This window comes from Mobula hypostoma, chromosome 10 (genome assembly GCF_963921235.1).
Source record: "Mobula hypostoma chromosome 10, sMobHyp1.1, whole genome shotgun sequence".
Classification (NCBI taxonomy): Eukaryota; Metazoa; Chordata; class Chondrichthyes; order Myliobatiformes; family Myliobatidae; genus Mobula; species Mobula hypostoma.
Window position 1 is genome coordinate 29,330,086 of NC_086106.1, and position 25,160 is coordinate 29,355,245.

The following is a 25,160-nucleotide window of genomic DNA, read 5'->3' on the forward strand; positions in this document are numbered from 1 at the left end:
GTGAGAGGTTGAAAATGTCCTTGAATACTCCCGCTAGTTGGTTAGCACAGGTTTTCAGAGCCTTACCAGGTACTCCATCGGGACCTTCTGCCTTGCGAGGGTTCACTGTCTTTAAAGACAATCTAACATCGGCTCTGAGACAGAGATCACAGGGTCATCAGGTGCAGCAGGTATCTTCACAGCTGTAGTTATACAGCTTTCAAAGCGGGCATAGAAGGCGTTGCGTTCATCTGGTAGTGAAGCATCACTGCCATTCATGCTATTGGGTTTCGCTTTGTAGGAAGTAATGTCTTGCAAACCCTGCCAGAGTTGTTGTACATCCGATGTCGCCTCCAACCTCATTCAAAATTGCCTCTTTACCCTTGAAATAGCCCTCCGCAGATCATACCTGGTTTTCTGGTACAGGCCTGGGTCGCCAGACTTGAATGCCATAGATCGAGCCTTCAGCAGATGACGTACCTCCTGGTTCACCCACGGCTTTTGGTTTGGGAATGTACATCAAGTCTTCGTAGGCACACACTCATCCACACAGGTTTTAATGAAGTCGGTAACAACTGTAGCATACTCATCCAGGTTTGAAGATCAGAATCAGAATCAGGTTTATTATCACTGGCATGTGTCATGAAATTTGTTAACTTAGCAGCAGCAGTTCAATGTAATACATAATATAGAAGAAGAAAAAGAAGAAAAAAATAAATAGTAAATCAATTACTGTATATGTATATTGAATAGATTAAAAATCATGCAAAAAAACAGAAATAATATATATTAAAAAAGTGAGGTAGTGTTCATGGGTTTAATGTCCATTCAGGAATCGGATGGCAGAGGGGAAGAAGCTGTTCCTGAATTGCTGAGTGTGTGTCTTCAGGCTTCTATACATCCTACCTGATGGTAACAGTGAGAAAAGGGCATGTCCTGGGTGCTGGAGGTCCTTAATAATGAACACTGCCTTTCTGAGACACCACTCCTTGAAGAAGTCCTGGGTACTTTGTAGCTAAGATGGACCCAGTTACAAATATTTATGTAAAATGTGTGCTTGGGCCCCTTTCTCATTGCAGCATACTTCTAAGTTTCCCACAGCACCAGCTGTGTCCCAATCCATGGTGACACAGAGAGCAAGACTTCCTGTACGCAAGATTTATATATAAGATTTAAACAAGATTTATATATAAATGGGCTGCTTAGATCCTAAATGGGCCATTCCCTGGCTAACACGGGGGAGCGACTTTCGATGAACCACCTACTGCAACGATCATACATGTGGTCTGTTCAGTACTTTCCTTAGAAGCGGTCCTGATCCTGGATGTCCTATCGGGCTTTTGTATCTTCTAGCCAAAAAAAAGGAGGGAGAAGAGAGAACGTCTGCTGTGGGTGGGGTCTTTTCTGAGGCAGCAAACATGTAGACAGATTCCATGGAGGGGAGGCTGATTTTCGTAGTAGACCGAGCTGTGTTCACAACTCTGCAGTTTCTTGCAGATGTGAACAGGACAGTTGCCAAACGAGATTGTCGTGCACCTGCAGAGGATGCTTTCTGTGGTGCGTCTGTCATAATTGGTGACCTCATTTGGGACACACTGAATTTCCTTTGCATTCTGAGGAAGTTGAAGTACTGGTGCATTTTCTTGATTGTTGTGTACATGTGGTTGGACTAGGCAAGTGATGTTTACAGCTAGGAAGCTGAAACTCTCAAACATCTCCACCTCAGCATCATTGACCCCTCCATGAGTGTGCACTCTGCCCCACTTCCTGACGTCAATGACCAGCTCTTTAGTTTTGCTGACATTCAGGGAAAGGTTGTTAACACAACACCAAGCCACGAGGCTCTCTAACTCCTTTGTGTACTCTGTCTCGTGGTTATTGGAGATCTGGTCATCAGTGAACGTAGATGGAGTTAGAGAGCACATTACACATTAGGGAGTACAGGGAGTAGAGTAGGAGTCTGAGGATGCAGCCCTGTGGACACCGATGTTGAGAATAATCATGGCAGAGGGGATTGCTGCCTATCCTTACTAATTATAATTATCTATGCTCTTCGTGACTTTACAAACCTCTTTAAAGTCAGCCCTTATTCTCCTTCATTCCAGGGAAAAGTCCCAACCTATTGATGCTCTCCTTGTAACTGAAATCCACTGGTCTCGGCAATGTTCAAGTGAATTTTTTCTTCACCTCGACAAGGCTAATCACATCCTTTCTATAGCACGGCGACAAGAATTGCACGCATTAGTCCCTGTGCTGTCTCACTATTGTCTTGTAGAATTGTAACTTGGCCTCCAAACTCTGGTAGATGGAGGAAAGTAAGTCATACACTTTCCTCACCAACATCTCTTCAGACGTCTCTAATTATTTACTTGTATTTGTTGGTCTCGGTTCCACAATGCTCTGCAGGATCCTGTCATTCACATGTCTGTCCTATCATCATTTAACTTCCCAGAATGTATGATGTCACACTTTTCCGAGTGAAATTCCATTTGCCCACTTTCCCAGTTCACTCAGAGCAGGTTGTGACCTCAGACAACTTTTTCTCTGTAAAGTACACTGCCAATTATGGTATTGCAGCTAAACGTACTAATCATTAAACCTGTCCACAACCAACTGACTAGTGACAATAAGGAAGAACTTTAAACACATCTAGTTTAAAACCAAATTGAATTACTTGACTAGGTCCATTTGCACACCAACAGAAACAACCCACAACAGTGCTCAGAAATGGTTACAACTGGAAGTGAAGAACAGCAGTAATAACGGCTGAATCCACTCCTGGAGTTCAAACCTTCATCACCGGCTGTAAAGCAGATAATAGATCAAGTGAACTGCCAGCGGCTGTTCCCCAGGGCAGAAATGGCTAATACAAGGACATAATTTTTAAGTGATTGGAGGAAAGCACGGGGAGGGGGCACTGTCAGTTGACAGTGGTGGGTGCATGGAACACTGCCAAGGGTGTTAGTAGAGGCAGATGCATTAGGATTATTTAAGAAACTCAATGATAGAAAAATGGAGGGTTGTTTAGGAGGCAAAGGTTAGATCTTAGAATAGGTCAGAAGGTCAGCACAACATTGTGGGCCGAAGGGCCTGTACTGTAAAGTTATATATTCTATGTTCATGCAAGTGGGATTGGTGTAGAGAGCCGTGAACGGGTTGGGCTGGAGGGCCTGTTTCTGTGCGTGACTCTGAACATTCACAGGGTGAACAGTCCAATGGTGCAGCCCCCTACTCCGATGTTGTCAGGAAAGGTTGTAGCAGTGCTTGTGGCAACATCTTTCAGAAGAACTGCTTTCTCAAGCAAACGCTGCTACGTCAACCAGAGCTGGAGAACTATTCCCAAGGTCCCAAATAATATTTGCTCCCCAGTCAGCAGTATACATATCCTTCCACAGTCACGCTAAGGTTTCTAAATGCCCGATGAACCCGGCAGGACCTAAGGAGAGAAATTCAATGAGACCCTCTCTCGCTGCGACCTGCCAACGTTTATTCCTTCCTATTCTCACCTTATTCCTGCTTCTGCATTCTTCCTCTCTAAACCTGATGAAAGTTCTCGGTCTGTATTTCCCTAATGACGCTGCCTGTCCTGCTGATTTCCTGCAGCTATATAGCGTGAGGATCAGGATTTCCAGCATCCGCAGAGCTCTCGTCACTGAATTGCTGTGAATACACTTCTCTGGCAATATAATGATAGACCATAAAGCAGTGACGGGCGCTGTTTAAATGCAAATTTTGCAAGTAGTTTGCAGAAGAGATATTTGCCCAGGAGCCCAGAGTGCATGCGCCCGACTTCGGACGTGACGCCATCGACCGCAGTTCGGTCCTGACGGAAGTTTTATGCACAAAATGCTGGAGGAACCCAGCAGGCCAGACTGCGTCTATGGAAAAGAGTAAACAGTACGCGTTTCGGGCCGAGGCCCTTATCAGGACTGGAGGAAAAGAGATTAGGAGTCAGAGTCAGAGGGTGCTGGGAGGAGAAGTTGCTCAGCCAAGCATCGGGATGTGGATTTAATCACTACCGAGGAGCAGTCCCCGACGGCAGAAAGAGACGGTACGGGCGCCACAAACATCATGGGCTACCGCAGTGAGGATAAACCCTCCCCGCCCGGTTTAGGACTCTAAGCCCGGAGCCGGACGCCTGCCTGAAATGTACGTGGCAGGCGTACCTGTGGCGCAGACCAGTTGCTCAAGCGCCTGGAATTGTGGTCAACGAGGCGGCCATTGATTCCACGAGAACACTGTGTTGGCTGAGGAGTGTGCTGAGGCAATTAGGGAGAGGAATAAGGCGTTTAGGAAAGTTAAGGAGTATCTCTCTCCAAGTGACCTTATTGAGAATAAAAGGGCACAGTACGTGGTGAGGAATGGGGCGAAGCTTGTGAGAAAATTTTACTGGAGGTCATATTGTGATAGTATTGGAAGGGATATTAACCTTGAAAATGTTTGGGGAGTGATTAAGAAAATGGGGGGATTCATAGGGTTAATTACATTCCAGTATTGGTTAAAGAAGGTAATATGATTGTTACTGAAATAGAGAAAGTTGAGTTACTGACTTGGTCTTTTGCTGCCATTCATAATTTAAGTGAAGAGGCTAAACAACGTAGGGATGAGTTTCTAACTGAATACACTGATGTGTTGGAAGCTAACTGTAGCAATAATAGAATTAGTGATGTTGAGTTTTCTTTGTGTGAATTTAAGAAATCTATTAATTGTACAGGTCAACCGGCTCCAGGAACGGATAAGATATTTTATTGTATGTTTAAACATATAGCCAACAACTCTCTTGAGATAATATTAAAATTTTTGAATCATATTTGGAGTTTAGGTCATCTTCTCTTCTCATGGAAAATTACAATAGTGGTGCCTATTCCGTAACCCCCATCGGATCTTTCTAGTTATCGACCAATATCACTAACGGCCCATTTGTGTAAACCTATGCAACATATGGTAATAGAGTAGTTGAATTATATTTTGGAAAAAAAAAGGTGATATAGTATTTTATCAGTGTGGATTTCAGAAGGGTAGAATGACATTGGATTCAGTTTTATGTTTGGAAGATGATATTAGGAAAGCATAGGTAAATAAAGAAGTTGTAATAGCAGTATTTTTTGATATAGAAAAAACGTATGATATATTATGAAGGGAGGGTCTTTTGATTAAATTATGGAAATTATGAGTGAGAGGAGGGCTATATAATTTCTTGTTTTTTTTATTTGGGCTGTCTATACAGGTAAGGGTATGTAAGGTGTATTCAAGCTTCTGTGATATAGGGAATGGGACCCCACAAAGCAGTATTTGTAGCCCTTTATTGTTTCATATCATGATTATTGATGTTTTCTCTGAGATTGGTACTGGGGTGGGTAAATCACTTTTCACAGATGACGGAGCTTCATGGATCAGAGGTAGAAATTTCAATTTATATGTTTAAAGGATGCCATTAGTGATTAATAGGGTCAAACAGTGGGCAAATAGATGGGGTTTTAAGCTTTCAGTAGCTGAAACACAAGTTGTGTGTTTTATTAAGAGGATCAATAGACCTGCACTTGATTTGAAATTATATGGTCAAACTCTTGAAGAAGTGTCAGTGGTAAGATTTCTTGGCATGTGGCTGGATAATAAACTGACATGGAAGCACTATAGCGATAAAATAATTGTCAAATGTAAAGGAGCGTTAAATATCCTTAGGTGTCTATGTGGACATTCTTGGGGTGCTGCACGAAAACCTCTAACCATATTTGTTTAATTAGATCTATACTTGATTATGACTGTGTGGTTTATGGATCAGCTTCATCTTCAACCTTAAAATGTTTGGGTGTGATACAAGCGCAGGCTTTAAGACTGTGTTGTGGTGCAGTAAAGTCGTCCCCTGTTTTGGCTTTACTGGTTGAAATGGGACAACATGAAGGCTGAAATTGATGTTAACATACTGGTTTAATTTGTGGGACATAGGAATGATCGTCATGTCAAAGCTTTATTGGGGGACTGTTGGGAACATCACAAGAAGAGTATTTTTAGTTGAGTCGCTGGGTTCTTATCACGCTAGAAATATGGGTTTGTTGGGTTACGCAATTTGTCCCACTGTAGCTTTTTTGGTAACCCCACTGTGGTTTTTCCCAATGACTTTAGTTAATTTTAGGTTGCATGATTTCATGAAGCCCAAGGATCCTGATATGCCTGAGAGTCTGTTGGTTCATCAATATGTTAAAGAAAATTATTGTGATCAAAAGATACTTTAGCAGGGAATGTTGGTGTGGCTGCTTTTGTGTCTGAATTACAGGTAACAATAAAGAAACATCTTATTAATCATGTATCAGTATATACAGCCATCATTTTGGGCTTACAGTGGGTGGAGGGAATTTGTCCGTGCAAAGTTGCAATTTGTTCAGTTTCTTTTTTGGTTATGATTAGTCCTAAAACAGGTCATTCTAGCAGGAGGTCAGATTCTAGCAGAAGCTCTTCAAACATTATTTCACTTTCAGAAATAATGTCTTCTTGTGGGTCCTACACCTAGAGGTGCTGAGGGGAATGAGCAGGTTGATTGTTTGGCCAAAAAGCTGTTAAAGGTTCATCTATGGATATAGACCTTCCACTTAGCAAATCAGAAGCTAAGGGATTGGTGGGGTTAAGAATTAGGGGATTATGGCAAGATTTGTGGGATAATGGGCATAACACAAAACTCAAAAAAATTATTGGGTTTATGGGAGAAGAGGTAAAACAAGAAGGGAAGGGATTATTTTAACATGACATAGAATTGGGCATACTATTAATTATCCCTTATATGTTGGAAACCATCACTCTGGGGAGTAACACACATCAAAGTTGCTGGTGGACGCAGCAGGCCAGGCAGCATCTGCAGGAAGAGGTACCGTCAACGTTTCGGGCCGAGACCCTTCGTCAGGACTAACTGAAAGAAGAGCTAGTAAGAGATTTGAAAGTGGGAGGGGGAGGGGGAGATCCGAAATGATAGGAGAAGACAGGAGGGGGAGGGATGGAGCCAAGAGCTGGACAGGTGATTGGCTAAAGGGATATGAGAGGATCATGGGACAGGAGGCTCAGGGAGAAAGAAAAGGGGGAGGGGGGAAAAGCCCAGAGGATGGGCAAGGGGTATAGTGAGAGGGACAGAGGGAGAAAAAGGAGAGAGAGAGAAAAAGAATGTGTGTATATAAATAAATAACAGATGGGGTACAAGGGGGGAGGTGGGGCATTAGCGGAAGTTTGAGAAATCAATGAGTGTAGGTATTGCCATCATTATGAAACAGTTCAACTCATTCTTTTACAATGTGAAGCATGTAAGATTGAAATAAAACCAATGCAAGCTGCAGTAGTAGTTTTAGGGGTTGATAGTTTTCATTTAAAAACCTTAAGTTTAATTTAGATCACAATATTGTCTTTAATTATTTACAATCTATAGGACTTTTTGGGGCAGCTTAGTTTTCATTTGATAAAGAGCTAGGAGAGGTTTTATTTTCCAACTCTCTACACCACACTCCAGTCCGTTTGGTAGCAGGAATGCACCTTTCAGCTGGACTGCCAAGCGCCATTAAAAGTCAGAAGAAGAACCCTGTGCTGCAGGCAGATGATGTGGCTTCCCTGCCGAGCTCTCGATACGCGTCTGGAGCTGGGACGAGGAGAAACTGAGTCACACTCCTAGTAAACAAAGAAAACAAATCTCTGATCTGGCTGCTGATTATAACAGATGATGCAAGAACAATCGCCTTTTTCCTTTGGTAGATAAATTGCCCTGAGTGTCCAGGTGAGGATTTAATGTGTGTAGACTACAAAACAGAGTTAGTATAGATTTGGTGTGCATAGTTGTCATAGAAACTTAGAAACATACAGCACATTACAGGCCCTTTGGCCCACAATTTTATGCTGATCATGTAACCAACTCTAGAGACTGCCTAGAATTTCTCTCGTGCGTAGCCCTCTATTTTCCTAAGCTCCATGTACCTATCTAAGAGGCTTTTAAAAGATACTATTGTATCCGCTTCCACCACCACCTCCGGCAGTGCATTCCACGCACCCAGCACTCTCTGTGTGAAAAACTTACCCCTGACACCCGCTCAGTACCTATTTCCAAGCACCTTAAAACTATGCCCCCTCGTGTCAGCCCTGGGAAAAAGCCTCTGGCTATCCACATGATCAATGCCCCTGGTCATTTTATACACCTCTGTCAGGTCACCTCTCATCCTCCATTGCTCCAAGGCGAAAAGGGCAAGTACACTCAACCTATTCTCATAAGGTATGCCCTCCAATCCAGGCAACATCCTTGTAAATCTCCCCTGCACTCACTTTGTGCTGTATCTCTCTGACTCCAACTTAATTTAGGATAAGATAATGATGATTGACTTCTTAAAAAAAAACTTTGTTGGTATTGTTACTAGAATTGGAAGGGTGGATGTAATGTACTTGCATTTTCAGAAGGACTTTGAAAGGTGCCGTACAAAGTTGTGAAGCAAAATTAGGGTAACCTGGTGGTGTAGCGGTTAGCGTAACGCTATTCTAGCAACAGTGACCCACTGCTGTCTGTACAGAGTCTATATGTCCCCTGTTACCATGTGGGTTTCCCCTGGTTGCTCTGGTTTCCTCCCACTTTTCATAGTGAGCTAATGGTCGTTTGGGTGTAATTGGGCAGTACAGGCTCTTGGGGCCATAAGGATCTGTTACCATGCTGTAAAACTGTGGGTGGGGGGGAAAAAACACAAGGGGTTTCCAATATTATTCTGGTGAGAATTGAAGACTGTGTAATAGAAGTAGATCAAAAGATTAGGAATAAGCAGTTTTTTCGTGGTTACGAAGCTGTAAGGATTGATACAGGGGCCCTGAGCTGTTGACAAACCATGATCAATGACTTGGGGCCAAGTGTTGCCAATGGTGCAGAGCTGGGTGACTGTGTGTATTGTAACAAGGATACAGAAAGCGATCGAGTGTGCAAGATATGTGTGGGTGAGAATGATTGACTATCCAACGATGACAGTGAAACCCGTGTGGCAGAATTTTTAAAGTGGAAAAGCCGTTGCACTGGGGGAATGGTGAAGGGAGGGGGCGGAGGTGCAATTACTGGAAGTTCGAGAAATCAGTGTTCATGCCATCAGGCCGGAGGCTACCCAGACGCAAAACAAGGTGTTGCTCCCCAACCTGAGTGTGGCCTCATCATGGCAGTACAGGAGGCCATGGACTGACATGTCAGAACGGGAAGTAGAATTAAAATGGGTGGTTTCTGGGAGACGCAGCAGGCCAGGTAGCATCTCTAGGAAGAGGTACAGTTGGCGTTTATTTATTTATATACACACATTCTTTTTCTCTCTCTCCTTTTTCTCCCTCTGTCCCTCTCACTATACCCCTTGCCCATCCTCTGGGCTTCCCCCCTCCCCCTTTTTCTTCTCCTTGGGCCTCCTGTTCCATAATCTTCTCATACCCCTTTTGCCAGTCACTTGTCCAGCTCTTGGCTCCATCCCTCCCCCTCCTGTCTTCTCCCATCATTTCCGATCTCCCCCTCCCCCTCCCACTTTCAAATCTCTTGCTAACTCTTCCTTCAGTTAGTCCTGATGAAGGGTCTCGGCCTGAAACGTCGACTGTACCTCTTCCTAGAGATGCTGCCTGGCCTACTGCGTTCACCAGCAACTTTAATGTGTGTTGCTTGAATTTCCAGCATTTGCAGATTTCCTTGTGTGTGTGGTTTCTGGGAGAACTTCTGGTAAAGGCTCCCTCTCTCTCTCCCCCCCCCCCCAACCAATCCCCAATCCCATTTCCCTCTCTCAACTTATCTCCTTACCTGATCGACCTCCCCCTGGTTCTTCTCCCCTTCCTTTTTTCCATGGCTTTCTGACCTCTCCTATCAGGTTCTCCCTTCTCCAGGCCTTTATCTCTTTCATCAATTGACTTCCCAGCTCTTTACTTCACCCCTCCCCCTCTCCTGGTTTCACCTATCGCCTCCTACCCTGGATTTCTTCCTCCCCTCCTCCCACCTTCTTGCTCTGCCCTTATCCAGCCCTGCTGAAGGGTCTCAGCCCGAACATCATCTGTACTCTTTTCCATAGATGCTGCCTGGCCTGCTGAGTTCCTCCAGCATTCTGTGCGTGTGTTGCTTCGATTTCCAGCATCGGCATATTTTCTCTTGTCTGTGGATGATGGAACGGATGGTTTAGTGGCCATATTTGTGGAAGGTACAAAGGTAGGTGGAAGGGCAGGTAGTCTTGAGGAAGGAAGGATTCTGCAGGTCTTGGGAGAACGGATTAAAAAAAAGTGGTAGATGGTATATAGTATTGGGAAGTTTATGGTCATGCCCTTTTCTGCAAGGAATAAAGGCATGGACTATTTTCTAAATGGGGAAAAATTCAAAAATTACAGGTGTAAAGGGACTAGGGAATCCACGTGCAGGACTTCTTGAAGGTTAACTTGCAGGCTGAGTCCGTGGTGAGGAAGGCAAATGTAACGTCAGTATTCACTTCGAGAGGACTAGAATACAAAAGCAAGGACGTAATGCTAAAGCTTTATAAAGCACTGCTGAGGCCCCACTTGGACAATTGTGAGCAGTTTTGGGCCTCTTATCTGAGAAAGGGTGTTCTGACATTGGAGGCGGCCCAGAGGAGGCTCACAAGAATGAGTCTGACAAAGAAAGGGTTAAGAAAACATAGACCATAGAAAACCTGCAGCACAATACAGGCCCTTCAGCCCACAAAGTTGTGCCGAACATGTCTCTACCTTAGAAATTATTAGGCTTACCTATAGCCCTCTGTAGCTCCATGTACCTATCCAAAAGTTCCTTAAACGACCCTATCGTATCCACCTCCACCACAGTTGCTGGCAGCCCATTCCACGCATTCACCGCTCTCTGAGTAAAAAAACTTACCCCTGACATCTCCTCTGTATCTACTCCCCAGCACCTTAAATCTGTGCCCTCTTGTGGCAACCATTTCAGCCCTGGGAAAAAGCCTCTGACTATCCACACGATCAATGCCCCTCATCATCTTACACACCTCTATCAGGTCACCTCTCATCTTCCGTTGCACCAAGGAGAAAAGGCCTTGTGAAGAGTGTTTGATTTCTCTGGGCCTGCACTCACTGGACTTTAAAAGAATGAGGGGTGACCTCACCAAAACCTATTGAATATTGAAAGGCCTAGATAGAGTGGATGTGGAGAGCATGTTTCCTATAGCGGGGGAGTCTAGGACCAGAGGGCACAGCCTCAGAATAGAGGGACATCCCTTGAGAACAGAAATGAGGAATTTCTTTAGCCAGAGAGTGGTGAATCTGTGACCACAGACGGCTGTGGAGGCCAAGTCATTGGGTATATTTAAAGCGGAGGGTGACAGGTTCTCCAGTAGTCAGGGTTCATAGGTTATGGGGAGAATGCAGAGGAAGGGGATTGAGAGGGATAGTAAATCAGCCATGATGAAATTACTTGATGGGCCAAATATCTAACTGTCACAATTACAGTGTCATAGTCAGAGAGCTACCACCTGAATCACAGCCGACCCAGGAGATTAAAGTGATCTGTTCTGAGTCACTACCCTGTACTTACTGATGAATTTTGTATCTTTTTACAGGATATCAAAGGTGGACGAGTTGCGACTGGGTATCTCAGACAGAATATCACATCAGATCGACACCCCACTCAGCTCCCCAGCACCTGAATATCATCGGCCTGTGAACGTGGAAGGAGAGATGCTGGTTTGTTTCACTTCAGACCCCAGGCAGTGAGGGCTGTTGCAGGGCACCGACCGTGACACAGCTGGGTAGTGAGACACTGTCTACATGGGGAGGGGAGAAACCACTTTCATGAGGTTTGTAGAGAAGCCGTGTAACTTCTTCCAGCCTGTGAAGGAGCGGGCAGTGATCACTCCAGTGCAGATTGGGAAAGGAACACCCACTGCAACGAGAGACCGTGTGTGACACGCTGGGGGAGGTGAGCTCACCTGATCTGTGACTGGGAACGTGTTCACCACATCCTTGTTTCTGCACCAGCGAAACATTCCTTCTTTTGACTGAGATAAACTTGATCCATTATCCTGAGAATATTCAAATCTTCTTTCCACCGGTTTCCATTTGAGGAAAGTAAATTAATTTGGCCATCTTTTTACGGACTGATCACTGAGGTCCTGGGGAAACATTGTCACCCTGACTCGGGCACATGAAGAGACTCACTCAGCCATCTCTGGGTAGCGGATGTTCACCTGCTCTGCATGCAGGAAAGGATTCAGTCCCTCGTCCACTTGGTAACACACCATTGATTTCACACTGGGGAGAGGCCATTCTCCGGCTGACTTCGTGGGAGGGGGTTCGACTGGTCGTCTGACCTCCTGACACATCCTGACGGTGGCACAAGTGAGCTGGTGACCGGATGGACGGCCAGCAGATTCCTGCCGGGGAGAGGCCTTTCACCTGCTCACACTGCAGGAAGGGTTTCAACAGTTCCTTCAGCCTGCAGAGACACCAGCGAGTCCACGCCAGGGAGAGGCCATTCACCTGCCCCGAGTGCGGGAAGGGCTTCACTTGGTCATTTGAACTTCTGACACACCAGCGAATTCACTCGGGGGAGAGGCCCTTCACCTGCGCCGAGTGCGGGATGGGCTTCACTCTGTCGTCTGGCCTGGTGACCCACCAACGAATTCACACCAGGGAGAGGCCCTTTACCTGTTCGGATTGCGGGAAGGGATTCATTCGGTCGTACGAGCTTCTGGTGCACCAACGCATCCACACCGGGGAGAGGCCGTTCACCTGCTCAGAATGTGGGGAGGGATTCACTCGGTCATCTGTCCTTCTGATGCACCAGCGAACCCACACCGGGGAGAGGCCCTTCACCTGCTCGGAGTGCGGGAAAGGCTTCACTTTGTCGTCTGGTCTTGTGAGGCACCAACGAATTCACACCACGGAGAGGCTGTTCACCTGCTCCGAGTGCGGGAAGGGATTCACTCTCTCATCTGGTCTGGTGAGGCACCAGCGAATTCACACCGCGGAGAGGCCCTTCGCCTGCTCCGAGTGCGGGAAGGGGTTCACTCGGTCGTTCGAGCTTCTCGTGCACCAACGAATTCACACCGGGGAGAGACCGTTCACCTGCTCGGAGTGTGGGGAAGGATTCACACGGTCATCTGTCCTTGTGACACACAAACGAATTCACACTGGGGAGAGGCCGTTCATCTGCTCTGAGTGCGGGAAGGGGTTCACTTTGTCCTCTAGCCTTGTGAGGCATCAACGAATTCACACCGGGGAGAAGCCATTCACCTGTCCTAACTGCGGGAAGGGGTTCACACGATCATCAGGGCTTCTGGCGCACCAACGAATTCACACCGGGGAGAGACCATTCACCTGCTCCGAGTGCGGGAAGGGATTCACTCGGTCGTCTGTCCTTCTGACACACCAGCGAGTTCACACCGGGGAGAGGCTGTTCACCTGCTCCGAGTGTGGGAAGGGGTTCACTCAGTCAACTGACCTCCTGAGACACCAACGAGTTCACACAAGGGAGAGACCGTTCACCTGCCCAGACTGTGGGAAGAACTTCGCTCGGTCGTCTCACCTGTCGAAACACCGACAAACTCACACAAAAGGGAAAGTTTAAGTGTGCAGTTTGTGTGTGGGGTGTTAAAACATGGCAAGCACTGAGAGAGCGGTGAGTTCACAAGTGACTGCAGGAACTGATTCTGCAGTTATTGCTGCTGTTGATCACATCCAGGTTTGGACCCTGGTTACTGGGCACATTTGGGTTGTTTCCCCTGGAACTGCAGGTACATTTGTATTCTGCATCGATTATAAATAAATCTGTTCTGTGTGAAGAAACTGGGCTTGAGGAAGATGTGGGTAGAATTTGAGGGGATGCGGACAAGCTGAAAGAACGGGCAAGAACACGGCAGATGGAGTCAAATGTGGGTAAATGAGAGGTCATGAACTTCAGTGGGGAAACCCCTGATGTAAGGGGATGATGGGATGCTGGATGGCCGAAAACCTTGACCTTGCTGGCAGGTGTGGCTACGGTTGAATGGCCTTTACCTGTGGTACAATGACCACACAAAGCAGAGAGTAGAACCCAGTGAGGGACCAGGAGCACCCGTGGAGGTGGAACGTAGGAGCTGTTGGTCTGAAGGCTGATTTATACTTGTGCATCAACTCGACGCCGTAACCTACGCAAGTGGCCTATGTACGTTGTGAGCATTTATACTTGTGCGTTGGTGTGTCTGCGTCGCTCTGCAATTCGGGCACATCGCGCATGCTCACACACCCGCCCACGCGAGGCTTCACGGTCATGGTAGTCTTCCTTGGGGGTAAAGAAGTTTAAAGCAAGCGTCTGTTTTCGTAAAAGCGAAATGTGTCCCCCATAATTTCGGAGGTCTGTACAGCTTTATGGAAAGCATTGCAGCCAGAGTTCTTTCCCTGCCTGTCAGTCGCCCGACAGGAAGCTACTGCAGCGTAGGAGGAAATGCGATGCTACCAGGTGGACCAATCACACTCGTTGCAGTCTGCGTTGCTGCGACACGAAGTTACATTTTGGGAGAGGTGCGCGTCAGGCTACGGCGTAGGGATCCACGTAGGCTCAGCCTAGGGTTCGCGGCGACGCCGTACCTACGGTGTCGAGTTGACGCACAAGTATAAATCAGCCTTGAGTCTGCTGATGTAGGGTCTCGAACCAAAACCTCAACCTTTTCCTTCATCATCCAGAGATGCTGAGCTCTGAGCATCCTGTTCTGTGGTTCCAGGGTCCAGAGTGTGGCCCACCTGGGAGAGTGGGCCAAGGACTCGCAGGGGGAGCTTAACCCAAGTGCAAAGTGTTGCGTTATGGGAAGTTAAACCAGGGCAGGACTGGCACAGTGAATGCAACATCCTGGGGAGCATTGGCGGACAGAGCGACCTCTGTGTATGGAGTTCCCTGAAAGTGTTGACGTAGGTAGTTGGGGTGACGAAAGCATTTTGGCTCACTTACCCTCATCAGTCGGGGGACTGAGTGCAGTTCTCAGCAAGTTATGTTGCTGCTGCTCAAAATGTTGTTGAGACCACACTTCTGGTCACCTGACTATAAGAAGGATAACATTAAAAGGGCAAAGGTGCAAAATAGATTCACAAGGATGGTGCCAGGACTGGAATGATTGAGTTATAAAGAGAGACTGGATGGAACATAGAACACAACAGTACAGTGTAGGATCTTTGGTACGTGCTGTTGTGTCGATCTGTCAACCTCCTCTACGACCAATCTAATCCTTCCCTCCTACATAGCTCTCCACTTTCCTATCATCCATGTGCCTATTTAAGAGTTTCTTAAATGCCCCTAATGTATCTACTTCTACCACCTCTGTCGGGTAAAAAAGAAAAACACTTTATTATAAAGAGGTTTATAAAGTGAGGAAGGGCATTGAGAAGGTGGATAATCACAGCTGTTTCTCAGGGTCAAACTAGAGGGCATCGGTTTCAGATGAGAAGAGAGAGAAAGATTTAAATGGCTCATTCGGGGCAGGTTTTTCACATAGTGTGGTGGGTGTCCGTCACACAACGTAGAGGAAGTGGTAAAGGCAGGGACATTTACAGTGTCTGAAAATCATTTGAACTGTTTCATGGACAAGAAAGGTTTGGAGGGATATAGGCCAATTGCGGGTAAATTGGACGAGTTCAGATCGGCAACTCAGCAAGCCTGAACCAGCCGGGTTGAAGGACCTCAGCTGATCTCTGGTCTCTTGTGTCTTCACACAACCAGTGGGACGGGCAGTGAGGCAGGACGAGGAGAACTTCACATTAACATGCCCCCATTCCCTGCCTCACCCTGACTCCCCAGGGTAATCTCACACTGGCCCTCCCTCAGTGCTTGGCTTACTGTTCCCCCCTCCCCTGCCCCGCTGTGCACCTTCGCAAATGTAACAGATCACCACCATCAGGATACGGACAGACACGCGCTTCTCCCCCTCCCCCTCCCCCTCTCTCTACCTCTCTTTTCCCCTTTGCCCCACTACAGTGAGGTGGAGACACTCACAGCTCAGGAATATGAATATCTATACCAATATTCTATATATCTGTTCCTCTGGCTCCTGCTGACGTTTCGAAGGACTATAGTATAACATCTTGGTCTTTGCACTTTGTCATTCCTGACTTCCACCTGGGTGTCCTTGCTGGATGAGCCCTCTCTGCAGTAAGTCTCCATAATTATGCTTACTGATCTATCGTTTCCAGGTTTCTCTTTTGAGCCTTCTGAAATAAAGACAACATTAGCCATCTTCCTGTCTTCCTGTACCTCACCCATCATTACTGATGCAAATATCTTAGTCAAGGATTTCACAAATTCTTTTCCAGCTCCCCACAGGGTTCTTGGATATACATGACCATGTCCTGGAGATCTATCTATCTCAATGAAATTTATGGCACCCAGTGCCTCTTCTACTGTAATGCGGACTACCCCCAAGATAGCTCCATTAATCTTCCCTCGTCCTGAAGTCTTCACAACTTTCTCCAGAGTAAAAGCAGTGGAGGAATACTCAGTGAGGAACTTGCACAATCTCCTGCTGCTCCATACAAAGTTGTCCTCTGTGGCTTTGGAGGGGCCTGATTCTCGAAGGGTCTCGACCCAATTGTGGTCGGCTGCAGATTCCTGCGGCATTCATCGGCTTGGGGTCCGGACTCTTTTTTTTGCGTAGCTATATTTAACTGCTATCTTACATCTGCTTGCTATCTTGTATTTGCTATGTATGACTGTGCTTTATGCTGTGTATGACTGTTGGTACTGTGTTTTGCACCTTGACCCTGGAGTTTGGCTGTATTCATGAGCAATCATGTATGGTTGAATGACAATTAAACGTGAATTGAATGGAATCTGGAGTACTCAAATCAGAAAGTGATTGAAAATCTCGTTGAATGATGTCACAACGTCTAACTTTATACTTTATTGTCACCAAGCAATTGGTACTAGAACGTACAATCATCACAGCGATATATGATTCTGTGCTTCCCACTCCCTGGATTACAAATATTAAATATTAAAAATTAGTAAATATTAAAAATTTAAATTACAAATCATAAAATAGAAAATAGAAAAATGAGAAGTAAGGTAGTGCAAAAAAACTGAGAGGCAGGTCCGGATATTTGGAGGGTACGGCCCAGATCCGGGTCAGGATCTGTTCAGCAGTCTTATCACAGTTGGAAAGAAGCTGTTCCCAAATCTGGCCGCACGAGTCTTCACTCAACATCAGCAAAACTAAAGAGATGATCATTGACTACAGGAGGAAGAAGCCAGCTGTCCATTAGCTGGTCCTCATTAGGGGATCGGAGAAGGTGATAGATGGAGCCTTACATTCCTTGGCATTCAGTGGATCTGTTTTGGAACTAGCATGTAGAGCAAGTGTCATCACAAAGTGAGCGTGACAGTGTCTCTACATTCTTAAAAGTTTGCGAAGATTCAACATGTCAATTGAAACTGGCAAACTTCTATACAGGCACAGTGGAGAGTATCCTAACTGGCTCCATCGTGGTCTGGTATGGAAACACCAATGCCCAGGAATGGAAAAGTCTACAGACGGTGGTGGATACAGCCCAGTCCATCAGAGGCAAAACCCTCCCCACCAGTGAGTACATTTACCTGGAGTGCTACCACACACACAAAAAACAGCATCCGTCATCAAGGACCCTACTATTCAGCTCATACACTGTTCTCACTAGCACTATTCACAGCAAGTACAGGAACCTTGGGTCCTACACCACTGGGTTCAGGAACAGCTATTAACCGACAACTATAACGCTCTTGAACCAGCATGGATATCACCACTCACCTCGGCTCTGAACTAATTCTATCACCGACAGGCTCACTGTCAGGGTCCGTTTCCAACTCGTGTTCTCTGTGTTACTCTTACTTACTAAGTTTGGCTTCTTTTACACATTTGTTATTTGCCAGTTTATCTACAGCTTTTCATCAAATTCCATTGTATTTCTTTCTTTTCTGTAAATGCCTGCAAGAACATGAATCTCAAGGTAGCATTTGGTAACATATGTAGTTTGATAATTTTACTTTGAGCTTGTTTAAGTTTTGTTTGGAATATTCTGCTTGCCACGTTATAGGAATCTATCTCTATTCTGGATATTTTTTTCTAGATAAAAGCAACAGAGAGTAAAATGGAGTTAATAAAGGTTTAGTGTTCCATTTCGCATGTGTACAGGTAAAAGGGCCCTTCAGTATGTTGGATCTCTTTATGACTCCAACATATTTATGATAAAATGATTAATTTTAGTTTGTAGTTAGAAGAATAGAAAAGGGTGGATATAGTGTATTTGCACTTTCAGAAGATCTTTGAAAGCTGCTGCATGGTTGTGAAACATAATTCGGGCAGCATGGTAGAGTAGCGGTTAGTGTAACTCTGTTACAGTGCCAAAGACCTGGCTTCGATTCCCACCACTGTCTGTAAGGATTTTCCGCATGGGTTTTCTGTGGGTGCTCCGGTTTCATCCCACTTTCCAAAGACGATCAGTTTAATGGGTCACATGGGTGTAATTGGGTGATGGGCTCGTTGGCCCAGAAGTGCCTGTTACCATGCTGTATCTCTAAATAAATAGACATTTTTAAAAAAGGCTTGGTGATATTATGCTTGTGTGAATTGATGATTGCATCATAGAAAAAAGGTTAGGAATAAACCGGTTATTTTGAACTGTAAGGAAGCTGTAGGGATTGATGCAGGGTTTCAGATGTTCACGAGCCATGATCAGTGATTTGGGGCCAAATGTCCTCTATCCACATTCGCTGATGGTGTAAACTGGGTGAGTGTGCGTGATCGGTGTATCGGTGTGTGGCACTGCTAATGGGAGCCACGGGTGAGAGCTGAGTATCCACTGGGGATTGAAAGTGAGAGAGCTGCCCCAGAATGGACACAACAAGCACCTTCACCAGAGATGCTACCCCTGCTGGATGAGAATAGGGCAAATGAAATATCACATGCAGAGGTCTATGACTCTGGCTCTAAATGAGCTCATCCAATTCAGCGAAATAAATAGAACAGTGGATTACTTTTTAAATGACTACAGATTCAGAAGTGAGGGTGTTCAGAGACACCTGAGAGCTTTGTACATGAATCACTGAAAGTGAGTGTGCAGGTACAGCAAGCAGTTAAAATGATGGAAGGAAATTTAAAGACATAATGTACAATCTGTGGCCACCTCCTGCACCTAATAAAATGGCCACTGACAGTATGTGCACGATATTCTCTTGCTGTAACCCATCCACGGCAAGAGATGCTCTTCTGCACACCACTTGTAATATGGGGCTATACAAGTTACTGTTGCTTCCTGTGAGCCTGAACCAATCGGAATCATTATCGTCTGATCTCCCTCTTATTAACAAGGCATTTTCGCAATCCCCTCTGTAGAAGCAGCTCATCGATTTGAACGTCTCTATTCAGTCTGCTTGCTGCAGAATCTCAGTGTCTGCACCAGATAATCATGATCCTCGTGGTATTACAGTTGTACAATATCATGTCCTCTGTGATTTCTATCTTGATAAACCAGCTGAAACCCTTCCAATGATTTGTAAGGATTTCAGATTCGGAATCAGAATCAGGTTCATCATTATTGACATGGGTCGTGAAATTTATTGTTTTGTGGCAGCAGTACTGTGCAGTACGTAAAATATACTCTAAATTACAATAAGAAACATAGTATTTGAAAACAGTAAATAAGCAGTTACAGAGAAACGCAACACAAAAACTGACCCCTGGGTCCATACCACTGTGCTGAGCCATTTAAAGTGTCTTCTCCCATCAGCTTGCACTCTGACTACACGTTAAAATCAAGCTTTAACCAATTTCCCCTGGGATCAATAAAGTATGACTCTGACTATTTGCTTGCACCACTTGCATTGGCAGCTTGTTCCACACCCATGACCCTCAGTGAAGAAGTTTTCCTTCATGTTCCCCTTAAATTTTTCACCTTTCACCCTTAACCCATGACCTCTAGTTGTACTCCCACCCAACCTCTGGAAAATGCCTGCTTGCATTTACCCTATCTATACCCCCTCTTAATTTTGTATACCTCTAAGAACTCCCCTCAATATTCTATGTTCTAAAGAATACAGCCCTAACCTATTCAATCTTTCCTTATAACTCAGGTCGTCTGGTCCTGGCCACATCCTTTAAATTTTCTTTATACTCTTTCAACCTTGTTTACATCTTTCCTGCAGGTAGGTTACCAAAACCGCACACAATACTCCAATTTAGGCCTCACCAACGTCTTATACAATTTCAACATAACATCCCAATCCCAGTACTCAATATGTTCATTTATGAAGGCAAAGGTGCTGAAAGCTTTCTTTATCACCCTATCTATCTGTCCTGCCACATTCAATGAAATAGAGATCTGTATTCCCAGATCCCTTTGTTCTACCACACTCCTCAGTACCCTAACCGTTCACTGTGCAGGACCTACCCTGGTTGGTGCTACTGAAGTGCAACACCTTACACTTGTCTGCGTTAAACTCCATCTGACATTTTTCAAGCTGATTGTGATCCCTTTGCAAGCCACAATTGCCTTCCTCGCTGTCCACTACACCTCAATCCTGGTGTCACCCACAAATTTTCTGGTTAACAACATTATCATCCAGATCATTGATATAGGTGACAGACAAGGAACCCATCAGCAGTTTCTGCAGCACTCCACTAGTCACAGACCTCCAGTCAGAGAGACAACCATCTACTACCACTCTCTGGCTTCTCCCACCAAGCCAATGTCTAATCCAGTTTACTACCTCACCTTCAATGACAAGCAACTGAGCCTTGACCAACCTCTTGTGTGCCCTTGTCAAATGCCTTGCTAAAGTCCATGTAGACAACATCCACTGCCTTGCCTTCAACTTTCCTGGTAACTTGCTCTAAAATATTGGTTAGACATGATCTACCACACACAAAGACATGCTGACTATCCCTAATCAGTCCCTGTCTATCCAAATACCTTCCAATAACTTTCCCACTACTGATGTCAGGCTTACTGATCTATAATTTCCTGGATTATTTTGGAACCTCTCAAACAGTGAAACAACATTAGCTATCCTCAAATCCTCCATACCTCACCTGTCACTAAGTATGATTTTAGTATCTCTGGAAGGGACCTCAGCAATTTCTCTATTTGCCACCTGCGGGGTCTGAAGGAACAGGGAGCAAACACCCCCTCCTCCAATCTGTATAGGGTCCATGGCCTCGCTGCTGCTTTGCCTCACTTCTATAGACATTGTGTCCATCGCCTGAGTAAATACAGATGGAAAAAAAATCCATTTAAGATCTCCCCCCATCTCTTTTGGCTATACACATAAGCTACTATTCTCATCTTCCAGAGGACCAGTTTTGTTCCTTGCAATCCTTTTGCTCTTAACATATCTGAAGAATTTCTTGGGCTTCTCCTTCAACTGGTCTGCTAGAGCAACCTAGTCTTTTAACTCTCCTGATTTCTTTTTTAAGTGCCCTCATGCATTTCTTATACTCCATAAGAACCTCATTTGTTTCTGTCTGCTCCTTTTTGTTCTTAACCAGGGCCTCAATATCTCTTGAAAACCAAGGTTCCCAAAACCTGCTGTCTTTCCCTTCTATTCTGACAGGCACTTCAAAATTTTACTTTTGGAGGTCCCCACTTACCAAGCACACCTTTGCCAGAAAACAGCCTCTTCCAATCCACACAAGCCAAATAATTTCTGATACCATCAAAATTGGCCTTTCTCTAACATAGAAAATCAACCTGCGGACCAGAGATATCTTTTTCAATATTTATTTTGAAATAAATGGCATTATGATCACTATATACAAAGTGTTCCCCTACACAAACTTCTGTCACATTTCTTGTTTCATTTACTAATAGGAGATCAAATATCACACACTCTCCCTTTGGGATCTCTATGTACAGGTTAAGGAAACTTTCCTGAATACATTTGACAAACTCTGGTCCATGTAGTCCTTTCACAGTATGAGTCAATATGTGAAAAGTTAAAATCACCTACTATAACAACCTTATGTTTCTTGCAACCATGTGCGATCTCTCTACAAATCTGATCTTCTGAATCCCATAGGCCATTGAGTGGTCTATAATATAGCCCCATTAACGTGGTCATACCTTTCTTATTCCTCAGTTCCACCCATAAAACCTCGAGATGAGTTCTGCAGTCTGTTGCGTCTGAAAGGGCAATCGAGTCTTCTTTTAATTCTCCTGATTTCTTTCTTAAGTTTTCTCCTGTATTTCTTATACTCCATAATCTCTCTGTCTGTCTGTCTCTCTCTCTCTATCTCTCTATCCCATAGGATGATAGTGGTTCCTTTCAAAAGGAACAGCGTGTGCGTGAGTGGATTTTAGGTGAGTAGGGGGTTGCACAGGTCCAGACCCACCCTCTCGTCATCCCCTCCCGGATCCAGCGGCATGGTGGGGTCCACGATGGCTGGGGGAAGTTCTGTTGCAGTGAATGGCCAGACCAAGCTTCGATGCAAGGGATGCCCTTTCTGCGCTTCACGACACAGGTTTGCTAGATGGCTGTTGACCCTACGAGAGGGTTCATCCACTCTTTGACAGGTCTTGTTTATCATCCTGCAGGGTGTCCAGCCACCCTCCTCACCAGGCAAGCCTGGCGGGGGAGCCGGTTTAGTCACCGACCACCCGACCATGCGACAGGTAGTACTGGGTTACATGGTACCAGTAGCACTCAGACGAGTGACCTGACTCCATAATCACCCCATCTGTGGATCCTCAGAATATTGAGCTGTTAGTCCTGCCCCTCCTGCAACCAAGTATCACTAATGGCTACAATATCATAATTCCATGTGTTGATCCATGCCCTCAGCTCACCTGCCTTTTCTACGATAGTTCATGCATTGAAATATACACAGCTCAGGACTCCAGTCGCACTATGCTCAACTTTTTGATTCCTGACTTTGTCCGAGGTCTTAATAACCTCTGTCTCCACAGCCTCTTCGTAATCTGTTCTGGCACTCTGGTTCTCATCCCCTTGCAACTCTAGTTGGAGTTCTGGACTGCAAGGTCCTACGTGGAAAAACCAGCCGAATGATGAACAGGTAGTGTCAGAACGTATAGTCCGAGTACAGAGAGTGAGACACGATGCGGGTGGACAATGCAAACTTTACAGGATTTTAAGGGAAAGGGAAAGCAATGAACACTAGGCCAACAGGGCCGTCAACTAAAACTCTCAAACTGAAAGCAAAATGCAAACAGCGCGGCTAAATACTAAACGAAAACCACTCCTTTCCAGCCTCAGTCGAAACAGTAATCCTCTTTCTGAGACCAAGCTGCAAGTAGGGAGTGCACTGCTGCTGTGCTTTGCTTAAGTCTCGACGGGAGTACAAGGAAAAGAAAGGAGTTAAATACCACCATGATGAAACAGTAATTAGCAGGCATATGCAAATACATGAACACAGTTCCTGAATGTGCTGCCGTAGAGTCCATGGTTGTAGCACGGAGTGAAAAAAAAACAAAGAACAGTAAGGTATTGCTCATGGTTTAGTCTTCATTGAGAAATATGATGGCGGGGGGAAAGAACTTATTCCTTAAAACTCCTAACTAGGGGTGCAGTGCTAGCTGGAGCGCATCTGTCACTTCTTTAAGAAAAAAGTCGAAATAAACAAGCTAATTAATTAGGTGCCACCCACAGTGATTTGAGTATCTCAGAAACTGCTGATCTCCTGGGATTATTACACACAACAGACTCTGGAGTTTAGAAAGAATGGTGCCAAAAACAAAAAAAAACATCCAGCAAGTGGCTGTTCTGTGAATGAAAACATCTTGTTAAATCCACTTGCTGGATCTTTTGTTTTTGGTGCCATTCTTTATAAACTCCAGAGTCTGTTGTGCATAAAAAAAAATCCCAGGAGATCAGCAGTTTCTGAGATATTCAAATCACTGTGGGTGGCACCTAATTAATTAGCTTGTTTATTTTGGCTTTTTCTTAGAGCTGCTGGACGTGCTCCAGCTAGCACTGCACCCCTGCTCCTAACTGACGGTGGCAATGCGAAGAGGACGCGTTCTGGGTGGTGGTGGTCCTTAATGATGGATAGCACCTTTTTGAGTTATTGTCTTTTAAAGGTGATCTAGATAGTGGGGAGGCCAATGCCCATGATGGAGTTCGCTGAGTTTGGAACCCTGTGCAACATTTTCTAATCCTTTGCAGTGGTTCCATGATAGCGGATGGTGATTCAACCAGTTATAATGCTTTCCATGGTGCATCTGTAGAAATTTGCTAGAGCCTCTGGTCACAAACCAAATCTCCTCAATTCCTAATTAAATGTAGCCACTTACCATCACGTCCTTCATGTCCTGTGGTGCAGGGCACCTCACTCTTGCCTGTGGAACAGGTGAAGGGGCCAGACCTCACTGCACCAAGTTAAAAACGGCATCCTCACCATCCCGGTGCAGGATGTCAGAGCACAATTCTTCCAAGACGGTGTTTGGGAGAAGAGTCAAATACTTGTGCCCCGTGTCATGGCCCATAAGTTTGTTTCCTGAATGATTAACAGATTCATCTTCAGGCTGGTTCTTCAAGTTGGACCTCGCAGTCTAGAAGTCCAATTTCTTGCTTCCCTTACTGCCCAAAGATCCTTTGATATCACCTGTGAATATATTCAATGACTCCACCTTCATTGCAATCTCAGGTAGGGAATTCCAAAAGTTTGTGTCCAGGGATTCCTAAACTTTATGCAGTGATCTGTGATCCAAGTGTGAGCTAATTGACCTCTCTGCCAAGTCTTGTGTGCAAGACTCTGGAGCTGGACAGAAACCTCTGACTCTGACCCACGGGCACAATAATAAAACAGTGAGATCTAGGAGCAGAATGAGGCCATTCGGCCCATCCAGCCTGCTCCACCATTTCATCATAGCTGATGAATTTCCCTCTCAGCCCCAATCTCCAGCCTTCTCCCACTAATCCTTCCCACCCTGACCAACCAACAATCTACTAATCTCTGCCTATAAGCCAACAAATGTCGAGGTGTATCATTTGTACATACTTTGATACTAAATGTACTTTGAATCTTAAATCTTGAAAGATACCCAACGACCTCCACAGCTGCCTATGGCAATGAATTCCACAGATTCGCCACTCTGGCTAAAGAAATTCCTCTTCATCTCTGTTCTAAATGTTCTATTCTGAGGCTGTGTCCTCTGTTCTCAGACTCCCCCACCAAAGAAAAGACCCTCTCCACATCCACTCTATCAAGGCTTTCAACGTTCAATAGGTTTCAATTAGTTCA

The 25,160-nt window shown here is 45.2% G+C and overlaps 1 protein-coding gene across 1 annotated transcript in view; it reads left to right on the top strand.

The window, feature by feature from the left end:
• Positions 1-3,785: 3,785 nt before the first annotated feature.
• LOC134352762 (zinc finger protein 229-like) overlaps positions 3,786-25,160 on the top strand; it is a 48,196-nt gene continuing 26,821 nt past the window's right edge. The window contains exons 1-3 of the mRNA XM_063060195.1: positions 3,786-4,030; positions 10,017-10,150; positions 11,526-13,426. Of these exons, the coding sequence (XP_062916265.1) occupies positions 12,320-13,426 (1,107 nt within the window). The 5' untranslated portion in view covers positions 3,786-4,030; positions 10,017-10,150; positions 11,526-12,319. The remainder of the gene's footprint in view (positions 4,031-10,016; positions 10,151-11,525; positions 13,427-25,160) is intronic.